Source organism: Phocoena sinus, chromosome 20, assembly GCF_008692025.1.
Source record: "Phocoena sinus isolate mPhoSin1 chromosome 20, mPhoSin1.pri, whole genome shotgun sequence".
NCBI classification, from domain to species: domain Eukaryota; kingdom Metazoa; phylum Chordata; class Mammalia; order Artiodactyla; family Phocoenidae; genus Phocoena; species Phocoena sinus.
Genome location: NC_045782.1, coordinates 31,540,137 through 31,565,148, shown reverse-complemented (window position 1 = coordinate 31,565,148; position 25,012 = coordinate 31,540,137). Strand labels below are relative to the sequence as shown.

The 25,012-nt window shown below is 36.0% G+C and overlaps 1 protein-coding gene across 2 annotated transcripts in view; it reads right to left on the bottom strand.

Annotated features, from left to right (window-relative positions):
* The window catches only part of USP32 (ubiquitin specific peptidase 32), a 210,367-nt gene that overhangs the window by 51,172 nt on the left and 134,183 nt on the right, over positions 1 to 25,012 (bottom strand). For both annotated transcript variants that reach the window (XM_032615574.1, XM_032615573.1), the window contains exons 6-11: positions 23,337 to 23,468; positions 21,591 to 21,698; positions 19,622 to 19,737; positions 18,968 to 19,030; positions 17,393 to 17,476; positions 11,992 to 12,053 (exon numbers count right to left, since the gene is read on the bottom strand). In XM_032615574.1, the coding sequence (XP_032471465.1) occupies positions 11,992 to 12,053; positions 17,393 to 17,476; positions 18,968 to 19,030; positions 19,622 to 19,737; positions 21,591 to 21,698; positions 23,337 to 23,468 (565 nt within the window). The remainder of the gene's footprint in view (positions 1 to 11,991; positions 12,054 to 17,392; positions 17,477 to 18,967; positions 19,031 to 19,621; positions 19,738 to 21,590; positions 21,699 to 23,336; positions 23,469 to 25,012) is intronic.

The following is a 25,012-nucleotide window of genomic DNA, read 5'->3' as shown; positions in this document are numbered from 1 at the left end:
ATTATGTGGTAATTCCAAGTTGAAGAAGTACCAACTTGTCTTCTAAAGCAGCTATACCATTTTACAATTCTACCAGTGATGCAATGAGGATCCCAAATTCTCCACATCATCAAAAATTTTATTTTCCATTTTAAAAATTAAAAATATCCTAGTAGGTGCAAAGTGGAATTTCATGTGGTTTTGAACTGCAAAATTTCCTTAATGACTAATGTTTTTGAGCATCTTTTCAACTGCTGGATAACCACTTGTATATCATCTCTGAAGAAATGTGTATTCAAGTCCCTTGCCCATTTTAAAATTGAGTTATCTTTTGGTTGGTGAGCTGTAGGAGTTCTTTATATATTCTACTTACTTGACCCTTGTCAGATCTATGATTTACAAATATTGTGTCTCATTCTGTAGGCTTTCTTTTCACTCCCTTGACAATGCCCTTTGATGAAAAGTTTTTTAATTTTGATGAAGCCAAATTTATCCATTTTTTTTCTTTGGTTGCTTATGCTTTGGGGGTCATGTATAAGAATTAATTTCAAAATCGAAATCATTCTTGGAGAAATATTTTTGCAGGATATAGAATTCTTGTTTTTTGTTTTTTCTTTCAGCACTTTAAATCTTATTGAGGATCCATTGTATGTGATAAGTAGCTTCTCTCTTGCTGCTTTCAAAATTCTGTCCCTGGCTTCTGACAACTTGATGATAATGTGTCTTGATGTGGATCTCTTAGAGTTTAACCCTGCAGTTCAATGAGCTTTTTGAATGTTTAGGTTCTTGTCTTTTATCAAATTTGGTAAGTTTTTTCTTCAAGTATTCTGTCACTTCCTCTCTCTCCTCTCCTTCTGGGATTCCCATCACGTGAATGCTTGCTGCTATTTCACAGGTCTCCTAGGCTCTGTTCATCTTCCTTCATTCTTTTTCCTTTCTACCCCACAGTCTGGGATAGTTCAATTGAACTACCTTTAAATTTGCTAATTCTTTCTTCTATCTATTCAAATCTGGTGGTGAACCTCTCTACTGAATTTTTCATTTTGCTTATTGTACTTTTCAGCTCCAGAATTTGTGCTTGGTTCCTTTTTATACTTTCTCTTTACTGATATTATCTGTTTGTCCATACATCATTCTCCTGGTTATTTTAACCTCTTTGTTCATGGTTTCCAGCAGCTTTCTGAACATATTTAAGATAGTTTATTAAAATCTTTGTCTACAAAGTCCAATGTCTGTGCTCCCTTAGAGACAGTTTCTGTTAATTTCTTTTATGAATGTGCAATGGACTTTCTTGTTTTGCTGCATGGTTCATAATTTTTGTTGAAAACTAGACCTTTTGAATATTATAATGTGGCAACTCTGGAAATCTGATCCTACCCCGGCCCCCGCTGGTTTTTGTTGCTTGCTATAGTGTTTGTTCAGTGACATTCCTAAACTATTTTTTGTAAAGTCTGTTATATGTTGTCTCTGAAGTCTCTCTTCACTTCACTTGTGTTCAGCTAGTGTTTTGACAGAGATTTCCTTGAATGGCAGGAGAGAGGGGAGAAGGAGAGAAAAGGAATAGTAGGGGTAAAAAAGAGGGAGGAGGAGAGGAAGAATAGGGAGGAGGGGATGGAGGAGGGCAGGGTGGGGAGAGGAAGAAGATGAGGAGGAAACAAAAACCACTCCTGTCTTTACACAATAGCTCTGTGCTGGGGAATTCTTCAATGCTTATCCAGGCTCTTTGCAGCTGCCTTAGCCTTCATTTTATACATGCCCTCAGTCTAGAGATTAGCCAGAGGTGAAAACATAGGGGTATTCTCAGGTCTATTCTGAGCATGCATCTTGCCACAAGTATGTGCAAGGCTTTCTAAATTTGCTAGTGTGCTTTCAAATGCTCTAATTTTCCAAGGAAACTCTCTCCAGCTTCTCCTCCTAGACTTTTGGCACTCCGTTGTACAGCTCAACTATAATCTTTTGCCCCAGGTGGTTACGGTTTGTTCATTTGCTTTACAATATTTTTGAGGAATGCCCACTGCTTTTCCAGCCTGGTTAAGTTCTCAGTTAAGCATACCAGAGATGAACTCCTTGTGTCAGTTCTTCAAATAAACCCAGACAGGTTAGAACAAACAAACACAAATCTTTGTGAACATGGTGTGCTCTCTTCCATGTGAAACCAAGCACAGGTGCCTAAACCAGGAACATGGGTTGCCATCTTCAAGACTGACAATGAACCAGATAAGAGCAAATATAATTGCCAGAGTTTTCCTATTGCTTTTTCAGTTGGCCTCTTTTTAAAATCCAGCATTTGCTTAGTTGCTATAAACCTTCAACTCTTTTTGAGAGTTCTAACAAAGTTTGTTTTGACAGTTTTTCCTTTATTTTTCACTGTTTCTGTGGAGAGACAGGCTCTTGGAACTACACCAGTTTCACTGAGTCACTGCTATCATTGTGCTTTTAATTTGCCTTCCCTGAAAATGCATGGGTGTACTAGCCATTCATTCATATATATTTAGTGAAATGCCTATTCAAGTCTTTTGCATATTTTACTTGGATTTTAAAATGTTGTAACACTCACTTATATAACCTGGAAACAAGTCCTTTACTGAATAAATGATATGCAAATATTTTCTCCCAGTCTCTGTGTTAATGGTGTCTCTTGAAACTTGAAAGTTTTTAATTTTGACTATGTCCAATTTATCAAAACAAATTCATTTATGGATTGTGCTTTTGGTGTTATATCTAAGAAATCCTTGGCAACACCAATCACAAAGATTTTCTATTGTTTTTCTCCAGAAGTGTTATAGTTTTAGTTTTTATGTTTAGTTCTATGGGATCCATTTGGACTACATTGTTTTTGTATGGTATAGGTAAGGATCTAAATCTTTTCAAGGTGGATATCCAACTATTCCCACACAATCTGTTGAAAAGACAACCCTTTCTCCATTACATTCTGTTGGCAAATTTGTAGGAAATTAATTGACCAAATATATAAAGGTTTATTTCTAAACTGTCAGTTCAGTTTGATTGACCTGTGTGTCTGTCCTTGTGCCAGTACCACACTACCTTGATTAATGCAGCCTTATAGTAAGTTTGAATTCAGGAAGTTCTCCAATTCTGTTCTTTTTTGAAGTTGTTTAGGCTAATCTGAGTTCTTTGTGTTTCTATATGAAAATTAGGAATATCTTGTCAGTTTCTACAAAAAAGCTAGGATTTTGATTGGTATCATGTTGAATCTATAAATCAGTTTGGGAGAATTATCTTGACAGTACTGAGCTTTCAAACACATGAACATGGAAAGTCTCTTCATTTACAAAGATTTTAATTTCTCTCAGCCTGGCTTTGTAGTTTTCAGCGCACAAGTCTCACACTTATTTCGTTAAATTTGTTTCCTAGGATTTTATTTATTTTGATTCTACTGAGAAAGGAACTAGAGTCTTAATTTTAACTTTACTTTCAAATTATTCAGTGTTAGTAAATAGCAATTCAATTGATTTTTATATTGATTTTGTATCCTACAACCTTGTTGAACTAATTATTAATTCTAATAGATTTTCTGTGGATTCTTTAAGAGTTAGAATCTATGTCTGCAAATAGAAACGGTTTTACTTCTTCCTTTATAATCTGGAGGACTTTAAAAATTTTATTTATTTAATCTTACCTGATTACACTGGCTAGAACCTCTAATACAAAGTTGATAGATGTGGTGAGAGCAAGCATCCTTGCCTTTGTCCTGATCTTATGGGAAAAGTCTTCAGTGTTCCAACCATTAGATATATCAGTTGTAGGTTTTTCCAGAAATCTTTATCAGGTTAACAAATTTCCATTCCCCAAAGGTTTCTTTGAATGTGCATAGTTGTGTTCCAATAAAACTTTGTTTGTGTACCCTGAGATTAGAGTTTCATTTAATTGTAAAGTGTCCCAAATTATTAATCCCCATTTGATGGTTTTCAAACATTTAAAAATGTAAAGTAACATTTTTAGCTTGCAGGCTGTATAAAAATCAGGTAGCATTCCCAAGTTAGCCAAAGGGACAGAGTATGAAAACCCATGGCCTAGAATACAGTCTGTCCTAGACTGTATTCCATGTGCAGTTGAATATGTATTCTGCTGTTTGCTGGGTAGACTGTTCTGTTACTGGGTGCATATATATTTACAACTGTTATATCTTCCTGATGAATTGAAACTTTTATCATTATAAAATGTCTGTCTGTAGTAACATTTTTTTGCATAAAAGTCATTTTAATTCTAATATCAGTATAGCCACTCCAGCTCTCTTATGATTACTATCTGCATGGTTGTATCTTTTTCATCCCTTTATTTTCAATCTATTTGTGTCTTTAAATCTCAAGTACAGATCATCCACAATTTATGATGGGGTTATGGCACGATAAACTCATCATAAGTTGAAAATATCTTAAGTTGAAAATGTATTTAATACACATAATCTGCTGAACATCATAGATTGATTAGCTTAGGCTACCTTAAACGTGCTCAGAACACTTATATTAGCTTACAGTTGAGCAAAATCATCTAACACAAAACCCATTTTATAATTCAGTGTTGAATATCTCATGCAATTTATTGAATATTATACTGGAAGTGAAAAACACAATGGTTGTATTAGTATAGAATGGTTGTAAGTGTACTGGTTGCTTACCCTTGTGATTAAGTGGCAGACTGGAAGCTGCAGCTCACTGCTGTTGCCCAGCAGTACAAGAGAGTATCGTACCACATATCAGTAGCTCAGAAAAAGATCAAAATTCAAAATATGGTTTCTACTAAACATGTTATTGCTTTTGAACCATGATAAAGTCAAAAAATCATAACTCAGGGACTGTCTGTAGTTGGATTTAAAAAGATTCAGTCTATCTTTAGCTTTTGATTAGAGTGTTTAATTCATTATTATTTAAGGTAATTATTGGTTTGGATTTATGCCTACTATTTAGTTATTTGTTTTCTATTTATTTCAATTTTTTTTTTTTGCGGTACGCGGGCCTCTCACTGTTGTGGCCTCTCCCGTTGCAGCGCACAGGCTCCGGATGCACAGGCTCAGTGGCCATGGCTCACAGGCCTAGCCGCTCCGCAGCATGTGGGATCTTCCCGGACCGGGGCACGAACCCGTGTTCCCTGCATTGGCAGGGGGACTCTCAACCACTGTGCCAACAGGGAAGCCCTCAAGTATTTTTATTTGTTCCTCTATTCCTCCTTTACTTCCTTTTTTGCATTAAATAGATATTTTCTAGTATATCACTTTACTTTTTTTTAAGAAACCATATTTTGGGATTATTTTCTTAGTGGCTGCTCTAGAGTCACAATATGGATCTTAACATATTCTACTTCAGATTAACTCTAAATTATTGCAGTGAAATACAGAAACCTTACTCAAATATAGCTAGCTCTGCCTCCTACTCTTTTTTTTTTTTTTTTTTTGTGGTACATGGGCCTCTCACTGTTGTGGCCTCTCCCGTTGCGGAGCACAGGCTCCGGACGCGCAGGCTCAGTGGCCATGGCTCACGGGCCCAGCCGCTCCGCGGCATGTGGGATCTTCCCAGACCAGGGCATGAACCCGTGTCCCCTGCATCGGCAGGCGGACTCTCAACCACTGCGCCACCAGGGAAGCCCCTCCTACTCTTTTTGTATTATTATTGTCACACATTTTCTATGTTACAAAAACACAATTTTTAAATCACTATCTCATTAATTTTAAATTAGTAAAAAGAAACAGAAAATATATATTTATACTGTCTTTTATTAACTGTGTAATTATGTTTACTGGTGCTCTATATTTCTTTGGGTGGAGTCAAATTATCAAGTGTCTGGTGTCATTTCCTTTCAGTTTTTCCCCTTTCAGCATTTTATTTTATTTTATTTTTATTTATTTTTTATTATTATTATTTTTTGTGGTACGCGGGACTCTCACTGTTGTGGCCTCTCCTGTTGCGGAGCAGAGGCTGCGGACGCGCAGGCTCAGCGGCCATGGCTCATGGGCCTAGCCGCTCCACTGCATGTGGGATCTTCCTGGACCGGGGTGTGAACTCGTGTCCCCTGCATCTGCAGGCGGACTCTCAACCACTGCGCCACCAGGGAAGCCCCCTTTCAGCATTTTAAATGCCATCCCACTGGCTACTGACCTCCATCTTTTAAGAATGTCAGCTGTTGACTTGGGGTTGCTGTCTACAAAAGAAGTCATTCTTCTCTTCCTGCTTTGAAGATCTTCTCTTTGCCTATAGCTTTGAACAGTTTGACCATGTGTCTAGATATGAATCTCTTTATGTTTCACTTACTTGCAGTTCACTGGAATTCTTGAATTACTGATTTTCAACACATTTTGGAAGGTTCAGCCACTAATTTGTCAAATATTTTTCTCTGCTCTTTTCTCTCTCTCTCCTTTCCTTCTGGAACTTCCATTATGTTTATGTTGGTATACTTATTTCTGGCATTCCATATGTCTCTGAAGTGCTGTTCATTTTTATTTATTCTTTTGTTTCTGTTTTCATATTGGAAAAATCTCTATTAGTTTATATTATATTTTGCTGGTTGTTTCTCTGTCAGTTCAAATCTGTTGTGAATTTTTGTTTCACTTACTGTACTTTTCAACTCCGGAATTTCTATTGGCTTCTCTTTTAAAATTTCTGTCTCTTTACTGATATTTTGTATTTGAGCAGTCATTGTCATGATACTTTAATTCTTTAAACAAAGCTTACTTTAGTTCTTTGAAAACACTTATATTCAACTACTGCTTTGAAGTCTGCGTACTACGTCTAACATCAGTGGCCACCTCAGAGACAGTTTCTATCAACTAGTTTTCCCTCCGTATACGGGTCATATTTTCCTATTCTGTTGAATGTCTTGTAATTTTTTGTTATTGAAAACCAGACATATTTGATAATATATTTCAGCAACTCTGGATTCTGACCGCCCCCCCATGTGTTCTTCCTTGTGACTTCCTGAACTAATTCTGTAGTCTGTCTCTTCTGCAAGTATAAGGCTGCTCAGTTTTCTTTATTATTAGTTTTAAATATTTATTTGTTTTATTTTTGGCTGCATTGGGTATTAGTTGTGGCATGCAGGATCTTCGTTTAGGCATGTGGGATCCTCCGCTGTGGCACACAGGCTGCTCCGTGTTGTGGCATGTGGGCTTCTCTCTAGCTGTGGCGCATGGGCTCCAGAACGCATGGACTCTCTAGTTGTGGTGCCTGGGCTCTCTAGTTGTGGCCCGTGTGCTCAGTAGTTGTGGCACGCGGGCTTAGTTGCCCCACGGCATGTGGGACCTTAGTTCCCCGACCAGGGATCAAACCTACGTCCCCCGCATTGGAAGGCAGACTTAACCACTGGACCACCAGGGAAGTCCCAGTTTTATTATTATTTCTTATATTTATTTTTAAGCCTGGATTTCTTGGGAAGAGCATAACTTACTTGCCAGCCAATGACTGGTGAGAGGCTGTGCTTAAACATCTGGAGCCACTTGCACCTTTTCTCTGATGGATCTGTGTTCACCATTTGAGAAACACATGCAAAGTTCAGAAAGGTTACAAACCTTCTCTGTGCAAGGGAAGGCTTTTACTTTCTGCATGTGCAAGGATTCCCATTAAACCAGGAATGAATAGACATCTAAGGCTCGCTTTGGTGTCTTCTGAGCTTGCATGTAGTCTTGTATATACTAGCAGCCTTCCAAATCATTTAGAATATGGGGAAATTTATTAATACTCACTATGGTTATCTTGTTCTCTGGATCTCTTTGTTAAAATTTTGACTGGGCTGTCAGTCTGCTGCTTCCCTTAACCAGTACCTCAACCCCAAGCTAGCGATGTTCCCTGATTGTTTGCCACCATGTGATCTCTACTGTTTTTTACAATATTTTTATAAGATTGTTTATATTCTTATTTTCTTTATTTGCTTTCATTTTTAATTGAAGTATAGTCAATTTACAATGTTGTGTTAGTTTTAGATGTACAGCAAAGTGATTCAGATACATATATATATATTCCTTTCAGATTCTTTTCCAACATAGATTCTTACAAGATATCGAATATAGTTCCCTATACAGCAGGCCCTTGTTGTTTATCTATTTTATATACAGTAGTGTGTATATGTTAATCCCAAACTTCTAATTCCACCCCCCACCCCCATTTTTTTTACAATTCTCTTGGCCAGGCACTCAGCCCTGCTCTACTGCAAATCAAGTCAGCCCTCTCTGGCCTACCCTGGTAAAACTATCACGCAGATCTGTTGGACGGGAGGGCATGGGAACAGTCTCAGGTAGAAATACTACAGAATCCCATTATTCTGACCAAGGTTTAGTAGTTTTTCTTGAATAAATACTTCTCAATTTGTTGAATAACTCTGTTCAGTTTTCAGAGTCCTGAAATGGTTGGCTGACAATTTTGCCCAGTTGCTTTTCGGGGAGAGAATTTGCTGAGATCTTCACTCAGCCATTGCAGAAATCATGATACTGATTTTTAAATTAATTAATTTTTTTACTGCTTTGGGTCTTCATTGCTGCACGTGGGCTTTCTCTGGTTGCAGCGAGCAGGGGCTGCTCTTTGTTGCAGTGCGGTACGGAGGCTTCTCATTACAGGGGTTTCTCTTGTTGCAGAGCAGGGGCTCTAAGCACGCAGGCTCAGTAGTTGTGGCACACGGGTTCTAGAGCACAGGCTCAGTAGTTGTGGCACACGGGCTTAGTTGTTCTGCAGCATGTGGGATCTTCCCAGACCAGGGATCGAACCTGTGTCCCCTGCATTGGCAAGCAGATTCTTAACCACTGCACCACCAGGGAAGTCCATGATACTGATTTTTAAACAAAGTACTGATTCTTTAAGTTAGTGACAAATATTTCTTTCTTTCTTTTTTTTTTGGAGACAAATATTTCTTTCACTTCATTGCCTACTTAACAACCTGACTCATCCTTTATTTATTTAAAAATATTTATTTATTATTTATTTTAGCTGTGCTGGGTCTTAGTTGCAGCACGTGGGATCTTTAGTTGTAGCAGGCAGACTTCGTAGCTGCGGCATGCGGCTCTTAGTTGTGGCATGCGAACTCTTTAGTTGTGGCATGCGTGTAGGATCTATTTCCCCAATCAGGGATTGAACCCGGGCCCCCTGCATTGGGAGTGCGGAGTCCTACCCACTGGACCACCAAGGAAGTTCCTCATCCTTTACTTTTTATTAAAAAAAAATTTTTTTTTTGAAGACCTAGTTCAGTTTATTCAATGATTCATGAATCAGGTAGCATCCCGTCTAGCAACTAGAAGCGTGATTCCCTGACTCATCCATCAGAAACCATCACAGTAAAATGAATTTTTGAAGTGAAAAATGGAGGCAAAATAAAACAAAACTCAGAAATCCAAATGAAATAAAAAATTTGGAACCTAGGATTTAAAATTCAGATTTATTGAAAAATACAGAAAGCAGTAGTTGTGTTTTTAATGAAAAAAGTGCTAGACTTGATTCTGCCACCTCCATGTAATTTTAGGTAAGTTCCTCAACTTTTGTGAATCTCAGTTTTCTCTTTTACAAAATGGGATGATGAAATTAATTTCATGCAGTTATTCTGAGGACTAGATGAAATAACCCAAGTGGAAGTATTTTGCAAAGGACAAAGTTTTATAAAAATATAAGATTATCTCAACATTATATTTTTAAATAGGGTTGCTATGAACATTTGCAAAATAATTAAGCCAAGAAATATATATACAGTTTACACAGCATTCTTAATATCTATGCTAAGTCATAATGACTTAAGAAGATGTTAGTATAATATGAAATTATATTGCGGTGCTGTCAGAAAAAAAAGCTACTGCAGCTACATAAAAGCCTTTTAGTATTTCTTTACACTATCTCATTTGTACACTTCAATGTATTTTTAATTTTTATTTTACGAGAGTTAAGCATTAGACAAAATCAAGCAACACTGTCAACATCTGTAAACTGTAAATAAGAAGAAGTCTTCTGAGTATGAAAATTAAAAAGACTACACAAGACTACAGTTTTTATGAAAACAACATTTTAAAAAAATGGATTTTGCCTAACCTTCTTTAAGAACCATTTTTAAAAATCCATTTTAAAAACAAAATATATTTACTACTTCAACTAACCTAAATCTCAATTGGCACTGCCTATTTAAATGTGACTATGTAATCTTGTTCTCTGGTGTTCCCAACAACTCTGTTTCAGTAAAATCTCTTTTATCCATTAGTCCAAAGCCAAAAGAAACTACTAAAAAAGTAGTTATACACACTACTTTAGGAAAAAGTCAAGTGACAAACTATATGTTGAGACTTTATTCTAAAAGCAAAGTTTAGTAGAGATTCAGTCATATTTCTAAAACTTTCTATATAAACATGTAGTATAATAGTAATCCTAAAGCAATGAAAGTTACTTAAGTTATTAAAAATTGAATTATAACTATAAAAATATACAGGCCCATTAACCCAGGTATATGACTTCAAGTAATTCTGCCTAAGTAAATCCCTAATCAAAGGCTTATAGACTTTATTACTAAATTGTTCCAATATACTTATGTTAAAGAAAAACAGAGATAAAATTAGGGGATGAATAGGGCCTATTAGCCAATCATTTAAATTATAAGAGGATTTTATTGATAAATAAAAGTGTCATTTTATATTATCTGCAGTGGAAATGTAAGCAGAAAGTAAAACTATATTTCAGAATATTCTCATTTTTGTAAAAAATTTACAAATTCCATCAGAGGTATATACGTATGTGCATATGTGATAGAGTGTCAATAGTACAACCATCAACAAAATGAAAAGGCAACCTATAAAATGGGACCAAATATTTGCAAACCACATATTTGATAAGGGGTTAATATCCAAAATATACAAAGAACTCATATAATTCACTAGCAAAAAACCAAAACAATCCAATTAAAAAAATGGGCAAAGAAAAAAAAAAATGGGCAACGGACCTGAATAGACATTTTTCTAAAGAAAACATACAAATGGCCAATGGCTACATGAAAAGGTGCTCAACATCACTAAAAATGAGGGAAATACAAATCAAAACCACAATGAGATATTGTCTCACATCTTTTAGGATGGCTATTATAAAAAAGGTAAGAGATAACAAATGCTGGCAAGGATGTAGAGAAAAGAAACCCTTGTACACTGTTGGTGGGAATGTAAACTGATACAGCCATCACGGAAAACAGTGTGGAGGTTTTTCAGGAAATTAAAAATGGAACTACCATATGATCCAGCAATCCCACTCCCGGGTATATATCCAAAGGAAACGAAATCATTATCTTGAAGAGACAGCTCTATTCCCAAGTTCATTGCAGTATCATTCACACTAGCCAAGGTATGGAAACAATCTTAAGTGTCCCAAAACGGATGAATGGATAAAGAAAATGTGGTGTTTTTATATATATAAAATGGAATTTTATTCAGCCTTAAAAGAGAAGGAAATCATGTCATTTACAAAAACATGGATGAAGCTGGAGAGCATTAAGCTAGGTGAAATAAGCCAGACAGAGAAAGACAAATACTGCATGGTATATAAAAAAAAAAAAGTCAAATTCAGAAACTGAAGAGGAAAGTGGCTGCCAGGGGCTGGGAGAAACAGAGGTCGGTAAAAAGGTACAAATTTCCACTATAAGATATATAAGGTCTTCAAATCCAATGTGATATAGTTGATAACAATGTATTATATAAATGAAACCTGCTAAGACAGCAGAACTTAAATGTTCTCACCCCCCACCCCCAAAAGGTAAATAAATATGTGAGCTGATGATGATGGATTGTTAATTAACTCAATGGGTGGAATCCTTTCATAATGTATACAATATATCAAGTCACCACATTGTACACTTTAAATATCTTAACCCAATCCCTTGGTTAGGAAGTTAGTTTAACAAAAAATTTCATTATATAACTATTTTGGAGGAACAAAGTGCTATTGTAATGATAACGTTAAAATGGGACATGCTGTTACTCAGTAACAATATATTTCAGTTGTAGAAATTTCAACTATATAATGAAAAATATACAGATTGAAACTACAAACTTACCTAATAATTTGTCCTTCCTCTTCTGGAGTAGCTGGTCTTAACCCCAGAACTATGTGACATACCTAGAGATAAAAGTGGTAAATTAAACTTCTTTGGTGCCAATGACTGGACTATAGACTATTTCACATTCTCTGTATGAGATCCATATTCTAGATGGGAATCTAAATCAGCAATAGCTTTCAATTGATGAATTATCAATGATCCACTTAAGCAAATCTGAACTTTAAACTTAAATTTTCTGTTTTGTTGTTTCTTTTTAAACAAACCATTGCAATGGAAGACAATTTCCAAATCTCTGCGTGATAAAAAAGAGACAGAGACAGAGAGAGAGACAGAGAAAGGAAGAAAGGAAGAAAAGGAGAAAGAAAGGAAGAAAGAAACTACTTTTCAGAATATTTCATTAACACTATATATCTTAATTATCTCACATAGAGAATATTACTTCCTTTCCTGAAATCTGAAGAGCATACCATGGCACCTGGGCAGAGAGGTGAAGGGGAGATGAAAAGGACACAGAAAATGAAGGATAATGGTGGCATTTCAATTTGAACAACTCTAAGAAAAACATTATTGCCACTAGTGCTAAATATGCTTTTTTTTTTTTTTGTGGTACGCGGGCCTCTCACTGCTGTGGCCTCTCCCACTGTGGAACACAGGCTCCGGACGCGCAGGCTCAGCGTTCATGGCTCACGGGCCCAGCCGTTCCGTGGAATGTGGGATCTTCCCAGACCGGGGCACGAACCCGTGTCCCCTGCATCGGCAGGCGGACTCTCAACCACTGCGCCACCAGGGAAGCCCTAAATATGCTTTTTAAGGCTCATTTTCTCCTCAATTTATTTGCCTTCTCTAAATATCATCACAAAAGATATGATTTTTCCCCCAACATTTAACATGAAAATTTTCAAAAATACAGAAAAGTTGAAAGAATTTTACACTGAACACCTCATACCCATTACCTAAGTCTAACATTAACATTTTTATTATACTTAATCTATTCATTCCTCAATTCATCATCTTAATTTTTACATGCATTTCAAAGTAAATTATAGCTATTAGTACAGCTCCCTGTAAATACATCAGCATGCCTGTTTATAGTTTTATTTACATTTTGAGGTACAATTTACTTAACAGTACACAAATTAGGTTTATAAGATTCATGCACGTATCAGTAGTTCATTCTTTTTTATTGCTGAGTAACAGTCCACTTTGAAAATACCATTTTATCCATTCTCCTACTGATGCATACTTGGGCTTTGGGTTTTGTTTTTTTTAAATTTATTTTTGGCTGCGCTGGGTCTTCGTTGCTGCGCGCAGGCTTTCTCTAGTTGTGGTGAGCGGGGGCTACTCTTGGTTGCGGTGCGCAGGCTTCTCATTGCGGTGGCTTCTCTTGTTGCAGAGCACGGGCTCTAGGGCGCACAGGTTTCAGTAGTTGTGGCTCATGGGCTCAGTAGTTGTCGCTCATGGGCTCTAGAGCGCAGGTTCAGTAGTTGTGGTGCACGGACTTAGTGGCTCCACGGCATGTGGGATCTTCCTGGACTAGGGCTCAAACCTGTGTCTCCTGCATTGGCAGGTGGATTCTTAACCACTGCGCCACGAGGGAAGCACAGGTATCTGGGTTTTTGTAAGCAAACTTAATGAAAAGGAAATATAATATACATGCTTAAAATTGAACAATATTTTAAAAAGATTTTTTAATTGAAGTATAGCTGATTTACAATATTGTGTTAGTTTCACATGTACAGCAAAGTGATAAAAGTGAACAAATCTTAAGTGTACAGTTTAGTGACTTTTCACAAAGTAAACACACCTATGTAACCTTCATCCAGTCAAGAAACAGAACATTGCTACCTCTCCCAAAGTTCCACTTTGAGTTCTTTCCCAGACACCACTGTACCCCTTTAATGTGTTCACTATACTAAATTCTACCACCATGGATTGGTTTTGTCTGCTTTTGAATTTTCTGGTCCAGTATTTTCCACTCAAAATTATGTAAGATTCATCCATGTGGTTGTGTGTAGCACTAGTATATTTATTTTTACTGTTTTAAATTAAACCATATGTATGCATGTGCCACCATTTCTGTTTATGTATTTATTGTTGATAGGTACTCGGGTCATTTTCTGTTTGGGGTTGTAACAAAAAATGATTATAAGAACTTATTCTATGTTTCTTGGTGCTCAGATATACAAGTTTCTGTAGGGTACATACATGGGGTAGATTTGCTGAGTCACAGAGTATACATTAAAAACAGCCAAACAATTTCCAAAATACTTGTAAGAATTTATATTCCTACTGGCAATGTGTAAGAGTTCCAGTTTCTTGTTATCCTCAACAATGCTTCATATCACCTCAAAGCTAACCATTCTAATGGATGTCTAATGGTACTCCAAGAGTGATTTTAAAATGTATTTCCATTATGACTAAAGAAGTTAGCCCCCTTTCATAATTATTAGCTATTTGGATATTCTCGTTTGTGAAGCACCTGTTCAAGTTTTTTGTACACTTTGATATTGAGCTTCTGCCTTTTTTTCATTGATTTTTGCTCTTTGTATGCCCTATATGAAAGTCTTTTGTTGGATACAGGTATAGCAAATATATTCTTATCTTTTCTTTTCTTTTTTTTGGCCCCACTGCGTGGCATGGGGAATCCTAGTTTCCCAACCAGAGATCGAACCCGTGTCCCCTGCATTGGAAGCGCGGCATCGTAACCACTGGACCGTCAGGGAAGTCCCTCTTTTCATTTTCTTAATGGTATCTCTTGATAAAAAGAATTCTTAATTTTACTGAAGTCCAACTTAAAACTTTTCTTTATGCTTAGTGCTCTCTGGAAGTATTTTGGCTGCATTGGGTCTTCGTTGCTGCGTGCGTCCTGTTTAAGAACTCTTTGCCACCTCAAAGTCATTAAAATATCTCCTATATTATTTTCTAGACATTTTATTGTTTACCGTTCAAATTTATTAGATTTATAATCTACCTAAATTACTTTTCATGTATTATAATGGGGTGGGAATAATGATGCATGTTTTCACCATATGAATACTAATTAATTCAGTACCACTTACTGAAAAGACCACCCCTTTGCATCTGCAATGCAATGTCTTCTTTGTTATAAATCAGGTGATCACACCTATGTAGGTCTGTTTAAGAACTCTCAATACTGTTCCACTGGTTTGTCTAACTTTATGCAGATATCACATTGTCTTAATACTGTTATTTTATAACAAGTTCTAATATCTGGTAATACAAGTCCACTGTTCTTTAATATCACCTTTGCTATTTTTATTTTTGGCCCTTCATACTTCTCTGTGTATTTAGAATCAGCTTGTCAAGCTCTGCAAAAACACAATGACAACAATGAACTTTTTGGGATTCTGATTGTGAGTGCACAAATCTTTAAATCAACTGAAGGGGAATTGACATCTTTAAACTATTGAGCCTTCCAATCCATAAATACGGATTACCTCCCTCTGTATCGGTTTTTTTAATTACTGCTGTTACAAATTATCACAAAATTTGCAGCTTAAAACAGCACAAATTCATTATCTTACTGTTATGTAGGTCAAAAGTAAAGCATGGATCTCACTAGGCTAAAAATTAAGACGGCAACAGGGCTGTCTGTATTCCTTTCCAGAGGTCAAAGGAAGAATATGCTTCCTTGCCTTTTCCAGCTTCTAGAGTTCACCCACATTCCTTTGCTCGCGGCCCCTTCCTCTTTCTTCAAAGCTAGCCACTTGCACCTCTCTCACTCTTCTTCCAACGTCATTTCTTTCTCTCTGACCACAGCTGAGAAAGATTTTCCACTTTTAAGGACTCATGTGATTAGACTGGACCCATCTGGATAATACAGGCCAATCTCCCCATCTCAGAGTCCTTAAACTGATACATCTGCAAAATCCCCTTTGCCATGTAAAATAACATATTCACAGGTTCCAAGGATTAGGGCATGGATATTGGTGGGGGTGGGGGTAGGCTGAGTTATTCTGCTTACCACATTATTTAACATTTGATACTTTCTGACAAATGTATAAGATAGAAGATCCTGCTCATGTTTAGCATGCTTCCTCTGCAAAATATTGGGCACTGAGTTTATTAAAAAGGATTGAAAATAAAGTATTACCACAGGAATGGTTTACTAATTCTACTGATACTTATGTTACACTTAAATACTCAGGCAAGAGTGGGATCTTGGCAAATAAAATAAGAGCATAATTCAAACTTTTATCACTGAACTTACCAGCTAACTCTATTTTAAGACACAGATAGAAAATAAAACTAATTAGCATAACAGTCTGCTTACTCATATATTAAGTGAACATAAAGTTTACTTAAGTGGTCAAAATGTTTATATAACTAATTATGACTTAAAGTAGTTGAGAATATTATTTTAAATGAGATAAAAAAATAGCTGATCAATTTTCGTATTACCAAGCAAGTCATTTCTGTTTATAGTAGTGATTTATATTATTTTTGTACATTTTTTATTTTACAAAGCCATCAACTTAAATCCCTGCTGAAAACTGATAGTGGAGCAGCTGAGTGATTTATATGGATATTATAGGCTTATCAGATTGCATATGCTTTAAATATACATTAATTAGTCATTAGCTATAAGGAAGAGTTCAATTTCCATGTATTCTAACATCGTTGTGTCACAGACAAGTTACTCTTTATTTGCAATGGAAGATCATGATACATACAAAGATACTAAACCTTTCTGACTTTCACAGGGATGCTTTTACAAGGAAAGGAAAATATAATAAGGAGAATCTAAAATATCACTATTAAATCAACAAATATTTATAAAGAACCATGAAAAATGGGAAACCATAAGTTATTTTTTTTAATTGGAGCAAGAGAAGTATTTTAACTGGGAACAGTTAAAATATGGCTGCTCACTCCTAGCAGCTATTCTTTCCTCCTTCTCCTTCAATCTTTTTTAGACCTTCTAAAGAATTAGAAAAAAAAACAAAACTGAGAAACAGTCTTGCATCTAAGATAATCTCCTAACTGGGAAGATTGTATATTTTGTGAAAAATTTACAGCTGCCTACTTACGATCCATCTCTCTGTTCACACAGCCTTACTTGTTAGGAGGAGCCTTTAAACAAGACAACAATGAAGAAAAATAGCAAATTATTCTTTATGTGTCTACATTCTCCTCTGTCATTACTTGTAAGATAAACATAATCAGCTCTATTCTACCCTCCTATCGTCTCATGACTTTGAGAAACTTCAGTAGGCACTCATGCTCTCTCACCATCCTTCAGGTCGTGTACGGGATAATGTAGTTCTTTTTATAATATATGGTTTTGTAGCCTAGTTGTAGTAACTATTATATATGGAAAAGGTGCAGAACTACTGGTACCACTGTCCTCTGTACCTGTCATTTACCTTAAACATACCTGGAAAAGTAGATTCAAAAATTCATTGGCAAGAACATTTTTCACACTCCAGATTTGATAGTCTTCTAGAGTAAGATGGCCCATCTGAAAGAAAAACAGTATTTTAAAAGATCTCATTTTTTATAGTGTTTGAATAAAATCTGGTTTATTAAACTTCTAATTGTCATATGTCTGAAAGAAAACCAATAATTTAAGGTAGATGCTATGTGTTCATCTGAGAAGTAGGCCAGCTAGGATAAGTTTAAAAGTAACCAAATTTTGTTGAAATAGTCAATGGCAATGAGGACAATTTATCACCAACAATCTTCTTCCTCCAATAAGACCTGGGAAATAACTCACAGTATCTTCTGGTTCAAAGGTTACTTACGGAACCCATAAAAGGCCCTGAGTAGGGAAAATGAAGCATTTACTAATTTTAAAAAAAATTTTATTTATTTATTTATGGCTGTGTTGGCTCTTCGTTTCTGTGCGAGGGCTTTCTCTAGTTGCGGCAAGTAGGGGCCACTCTTCATCACGGTGCGCGGGCCTCTCACTATTGCGGCCTCTCTTGCTGCGGAGCACAGGCTCCAGACGCGCAGGCTCAGTAACTGTGGCTCACGGCATGTGGGATCCTCCCAGACCAGGGCTCGAACCCATGTCCCCCGCATTGGCAGGCAGATTCTCAACCACTGTGCCACCAGGGAAGCCCCAGCATTTACTAATTTTGAAAGCATTTTTGCAGACTCTTTGGATTATGCCCTTTGACCCTAACAATTTTCTAAGACCTTCTTAGAAATATCTGGCAATTTTATCAGAATTCTTAGAGATTTAAAAGAATTTAATAAATATAAAAAATGAGTATCTACATTACATTTCCCCAAAATACAATTTAACATTACTCTTATAAGTTGAGTAAAGCAATATTTTCTTGGTGTCAAAGTGTACCAAAAATTACATTTTCATACAGAAGGCAAAATATATATAAGCTATTGATTACATGCTTATTCTGGCTGCCATTAAAGAACTCAGAAGAGATCTTTACCAATATTACTTTTTAAATTTTTTAAAAGAATATATGTACCACCCAGACTGAGATAAAAGGTCATTTCCATCATCCCAAATATCCTTATGGTCCTCCCCAGTTAAATCACTCATCCCCGAAATCACTGTTGTAACACCTATTACCATTTTTAAGTTCTGCCTCTGTTCTCGAACTTCATATAAATGGAATCATACAGTATGTGTTCTTTTTTTCTGTGCATTCTTTCACTCAGTATAAGGTTAGCCCTACCATAACTTATTCAAATGGGAGAAATAAAGATTATAAATGATAGCAAGGGCTGTGTCTACTTAATTTTTATAAAATGCCTAGCTTATAAAATATAATAAATGTTTTTACGTATATAACACTTAATGGAGTTGTTTAAAGATGGAATGGGCTATCTTTAGAGACAACTTGGAGGTGTTGTAACAACAGATCCAAATAAGCACTTGGTGGGGATGATGTAGAAGAGGTTTAAATATATATATAAACTATATAAACCAATTCAGAGTACAAGGTATTTTTAGAAAAGGATTAGTCCCAGCGAGACTCACCTTTGTGGTGTCATGTGCATTCAATATGTCTTCTACAATGTCAGATAGATCCATGTGTAATTCCTTTAAAAACAGAAACCCCAAGAAGTAATTAGAAAAGAGTAGATATCATCTTTATTAGTCAGTGACTAAGGTATACGATATTTTGGTCAAGTTTTTTTTTTTTTTGCGGTACGTGGGCCTCTCACTGTTGTGGCCTCTCCCGTTGCAGAGCACAGGCTCCGGACGCGCAGGCTCAGCGGCCATGGCTCACGGGCCCAGCCGCTCCGCGGCATGTGGGATCTTCCCAGACCAGGGCACAAACCCGTGTGCCCTGCATCGGCAGGCGGATTCCCAACCACTGCGCCACCAGGGAAGCCCAGGTCAAGTATTTTTTTAAATTACCATTAATAGATTGTTACACTTGCTTTAAAAAATTAAGACAATTCCCCTCTGGTTTCATTTTTACTTTACTCAATACATTCAGTTTATGAAATTTTCTAAGGCAAATTCTTTTTCTAGTTTTGTACCTTCAGCTATGGATATTTTGAGTAGCATAATATAGCAACTAGAGGTAATAACAAATCCCTTTCTCTTGATCTCTTTTTAAAATTTTTCACTCCATTTTCCTGTTGGAAATTTACATGCAACAACATGTATACAACCAGAATTTACCGGGATGTCATCGGTACGGTTGTCCTTCCAGACCTCTAAGAGTGCAACCACCATGTCTTTCAGTTCAACCCTGGAGAGAATTCCATCACGGTCAACATCAAACACCTTGAAGCAAACTAAAGAAAAGAAACTCTTATGAAGGGAAATCACTTTTATATTCTGAAGTACAATACGTTTTACTGGAAGCTGCCTTAGTAAAATTACTTAGTTTCTTAAGCAAGTATATTCTGGATTAAGTCTGCTCATCTGGAGCAGACTATGTCATTAAAGTCCTCTGAACTTGTAGGATTTCCTGCACATACTTGCTAAGTCTCTCTATCTACATCGTTAGCCAGGTTGGAGAACCCTATCCTTCCCCCAAATCTAGAGTTAAATTCCTTGCAAACTGAAAAATAAGAGCCAAATTACTGTACAATACCTCACAGATTTTGAGGAGGTAATTCAAGCCTTTAAATTAATTTCTAATATTTAAAACCGATCACTTCAGAGTTGATTCTCACAATGTTGAAAATGTTCCATCTACATTAAGAATCAACAATAACAAGGTGGTACAGTTGGCCCTCTGTATCCACAGGTTCCACATTTGCAGACTGAAACAACCACAGATCGAAAATATATAAAAATTAAGAAAAAAATTTTCCATAAAGTCCCCAAGAGCAAAACTTGAATTTGCCACACTGGCAACTATTTACATAGCATCTACATTGTATTTACAACTATTTACATTGTATTAGGTATTATAAGTAACCTAGAGATGATTTAAAGTACACAAGATGTGCATAGGTTATATGCAAATACTATGCCATTTTATACAAGGACTTGAGTATACATGGATTTTGGTATCCGAGGAGGTCCCAGAACCAATCCCCAGCAGATACTGAGGGATAACTGTATAAAGATTTTGCCTCTCCAATGTAATTAAGGCACACTCATTTTTTGCCAAAGAACAATTTCAACTCTTCAATTCTTTGTTTATGTACAACAGACTAAGAATTAGAAATAGCAGCACTTTGCTAATTAACATCAAATGAATCACTCTAGTTTATTAACTTCCACTAGCAAAAAAGAAATTAAAAATTTTTTTAAGGCAATAATAAACCTCAATTGAAAAGCAAAGATTTCGGCCTCTTTATTTAATATATGAACTTTAATGGGAACAAATAATCTATCGTAAAGCCAGGTTGGAATAATGGTATACCATATCAGGGAAGAAAAAAGAAATATACATTTTTTAGATTACATACTTATCTATTTCATATACTCCCATAATAATTATGCTATTAAATCAATGGAGTGCATCACAGCACATTACTGAAGAATATCAAATAACAAGTAGCATACCCCACATAGGCAACATCTGTGAAGCTGTATTTTAGAAAGACACAGAGATAATGACACTTGTAAATATATTAGAATTAGGTTCCAATTAAATGTTGGAACCTAAACTGTTGCATTTTCTCAAATATAGTTAAGATTTATTAATTCAATATGCTTATAAATTACACTATAACATTTTAGTTAGGCTTAAAAGACCATTTTAGTATTTAATAAAACTGTGTTTTGATCATAAATTTCATTTTGCTAATAAAATACTAATGTATTCAAGTGACAGAAAATAAGTTACACTTCAAGTCATGCAAGACACAAAATTCTCTATAGACTACCAGAAAATATTTTCGAAATGCTTAACATTTTCAAATACATCATGACTGATGTAGTTCATTTATCATGAGCTGCACATTCATCTGGAAAAATCAACCCCCTTACTAATGACAAATCCCAAATCACTCCACAGAAAATAGGTGACTGAATCCTTACAGAGACCTCAGTAAAACCTCAACATGAGACTGCTATTTGCCAGAGTAATGAAAATTCAAGCCTCAATCCACAGATGATTTTTATATGAATGAATGCTGATTTTTTTCGCTGTATAGTTTGTAAATTTTGTGACAGTGTTTAACACACTTACATTTTTGTCTTTCAGCCAGGGGTCCTCTGCAACAGGCTGATAACCCACAGGATATCTCCTTAAAATCTATGTGATTGTCACGATTTTCATCAAAAGCATTAAACAAACCTGTAAAATAGGAAGACAACGTAAATCACAACAAACAAACGTCCTAATGGTAATAATGACATGTTTATGAAAGGAGGCATGACTCCCATAAACTGACTGAATTAAAAAAAAAAAGTTTATCAGTAGTTCCCATTGTCCTAGGAAGTATTTCTCTTTTTCCTGGTATAATTATAAAACTTAACTTTCTAGCAGAAAATACATTACTATCATTTAGTGTTTGGTTTTGTTTGCCTGCCTGTCTCTATTTTATATCAATTCCTATAGCTCAAAATGACTTTAGCATGTAAAAAATAAAAATCAGTTTAAAAAATCAAGAACTGAAAAAAAATGTCAGAGACCAGAATTATCCTTATTTGGAAAGACTAAGAAGAAAAATGAAAAAAGAAGAAAAGTCGAACTGCATATCAAAGATATACTGTGTTGTTATTAATAAGCTCCATTAAGCTCTTTCATGAAGCAAAGAAAAATAACACACTATATTACCAAAGAAAGAAATTCTGTACTGCAGTCTTCTTTGTATTACTTAATATTTATAACTATTTTAAAATTCAGAAATAAAAGGGAATTTATAATATAATCCTGTGGTTTTCAAACTTTTTGTAAAAAATAGAAATGGAATAATTTTGTTTTCAAATAAAATGACTTATCACTCTCCAATTCTAGAAAGGTAAAAACACAACTGCACCTTTGAAGTAGGTACAAGCCCCATCTGTTCTGGCTCCCCAAACAGGTATTTCTGAAATACACTGGGAATGTGAAGAATACAGATTGTCTGTAAGACTCTACTTCTGTGCCCTCAGTTTAAAGAGTAGAAAATCAAAGCTAGAAGTAGTTACATGACTTGCCAAAAGTTAGAAAAGTTTAAAAAGGTCTGAACCAGAAGCAGAACCCAAGTATTCAGATTCCAAATATGGTTTTTGTGATATCACCAACAACTACCCTTTGCATTACTAACTTTTTTTTTTTAAGTTATAGCAATGAAAAGTTTAGGGCTAAGTGGGGAGCATAGAGATGGTCCAGTCCAGTGGTTTCTTAATCTTTTTGGGGCAGGGGAGGGAGGGAGGGATACAACAGTGGAATCTCCTTTTTTTTTTTTTTTGGTGCCATGCCACGCGGCTTGCAGGATCTTAGTTCCCCAACCAGGGACTGAACCCGGGCCCTCAGCAGTGAAAGTGCAGAGTCCTAACCACTGGACAGCCAGGTAATTCCCCAGTGGAACCTTCTTATGTAAAATAAAAACAGTGGAGGCTCTTGCGGTGAGGGAAGAGGTGGGGCTATGTGTGGAAACCTAGAGCTTTGCCTGCTCAGTGGCCACCTCCCTCATCCCTGCACCAGATGCTGAGGCACCTCACTGGAGTACTGTTTTGTAACCACTGTCTCGGTCAAAACGTTTTATATATATGAGAATGTACAGGTGAGAGAGCAAAACTGACTTATGCAAGGCTACATAGGTAGAATAGGAAGCTCAAGACTATAATTCCCAATTTAGTTTTTTTTCCCACTGAACTACACTATTTGCAAGAAACTTGCAAACTTGTAACATTATAGCCTTTTAGAGTTAAGATGTATTGGTTAGAAATAAAAGATGGTCTTATGTGTGTTTAGCAAGGAACACTGTAGAAATAGAATGATTCCTACCTTCACTTAGAGATGGACGAATTGGTGGTGAAACCAATGGGCCAAATGTCTCTAAATCAAATCGTCCAGTTCGGGATTGAGCCTTCAGCAACCAATAGCGTTTCTCCAGATCAATGATGTCTGATTCCTCCACTGAGAGTCAAATGAAACAAGATTATAAAACCTCAGGCTTCTCCTCTGGGCAGTTAGTTTATCCTGATAATGTAACTTCTAAGGATATATTTTAATTTCCCAGTTAAATTGCTAAAAATTACCTAAAACAAAACTCTGAAAGACAAATACATTATATTTAAAATGGAATGAAAATTAAATTCAAATTAACATATAAGAAGCTTTAAAATGGAAAAAAATTTTTTTTGCAGTTCCCCATTTAAAACCAATATGTAAAACAGGAAACAACTGAGACCTTTATGGCTTCCCACACCATTTTTATCTGTACTCATTTTTGGTAATTTTCAATCTGTATCTTGGATTTAGTGATTCTATATACATATTCTCTCCTGGCTACACTATAAACATCCTAATAGCAGGATACCATGTCTGATCCATCCTGTCGATATGGTAACTACACACATTCAATACTTATTAAATAAATGAACATGACAAAAGATGTTATAGGTAATAAAGTCAATATATAAGACAGAGGGTAGAACAGGATTTATAATGTGATAGGTAATAGGGGCATCATGAAAATCTTTTTCTTCTCATTCATCAGAAGATGTATTTAAAAAAAAAAAATCACAGGTAAACTCCAACTATGGTTACATTCTATATGTGCACTGTTGTTGCTGTTGTTTTTTTTCCCTCCAAGGAACTAAAGTAAGATTTGGAAAACAAACAAGGTGAGTCTTTCCATTACCCCGGCTTTCTGCCTGCAGCCTCTTCCCAGACCTTGGCAAGGTATGAGGAACCTAAGCAGTGAAATTTCACTGAGTTAAGAATAGAACTTGTAGTTCAGGGAGGTTGAGGTAGATCAAGTTTACAGGGCAGAATACTGGAGAGGAAAGAGTTATGTAGAGAAAGAGCTCCAGAAATATGAACAGGAGTCTTACTGAGTTTTAGCAGAGTACTAAGCTATGTATGCATAGAGTGAAATTCATTGAGGCTGGGCTAGGAAATGCCTAAGTTCTGACCAGCCAGAGCGGAGATACCTTGTTGAACACTGGGAGCATTCACAGACTCAGAGGGTCACTTAATCAGTAGGGGAAAAACTAACTCTTAGAGTAAAGGCTACTCCAGACTTGCCCCCAAAAGACTTTAAAAAAAATTCTAGAAAATATCAACCTGATCCACAAATAACTGCCTATCAAAACAAAACAAACTTCCTATTTTAAAGGATGACAACAGAATCCATTAGCCATATAACACTCACAATGTCTAGCATCCAAATATATATATGTACATAAAACAGCAGGAAAAAGCGATCCAAAACCAGGATAAAAACCAGTCAATAGAAAAAGCCATAGAAATAACAGAGATGATGGAATTAGTAGACAAGGCTTTAAAACATCCATTATAAATATCTCCAGAATTTAAGGAAAACCATGACTATTTTGAAAAGAGAAACGGAAACTATTAAAAAAAAAAAGTACCAAATGAAACTACTAGAGATGAAGAGTACAATACAATCATCCCTTGGTATCCATAGGAGATTGGTTCCAGGACCCCCATGGATA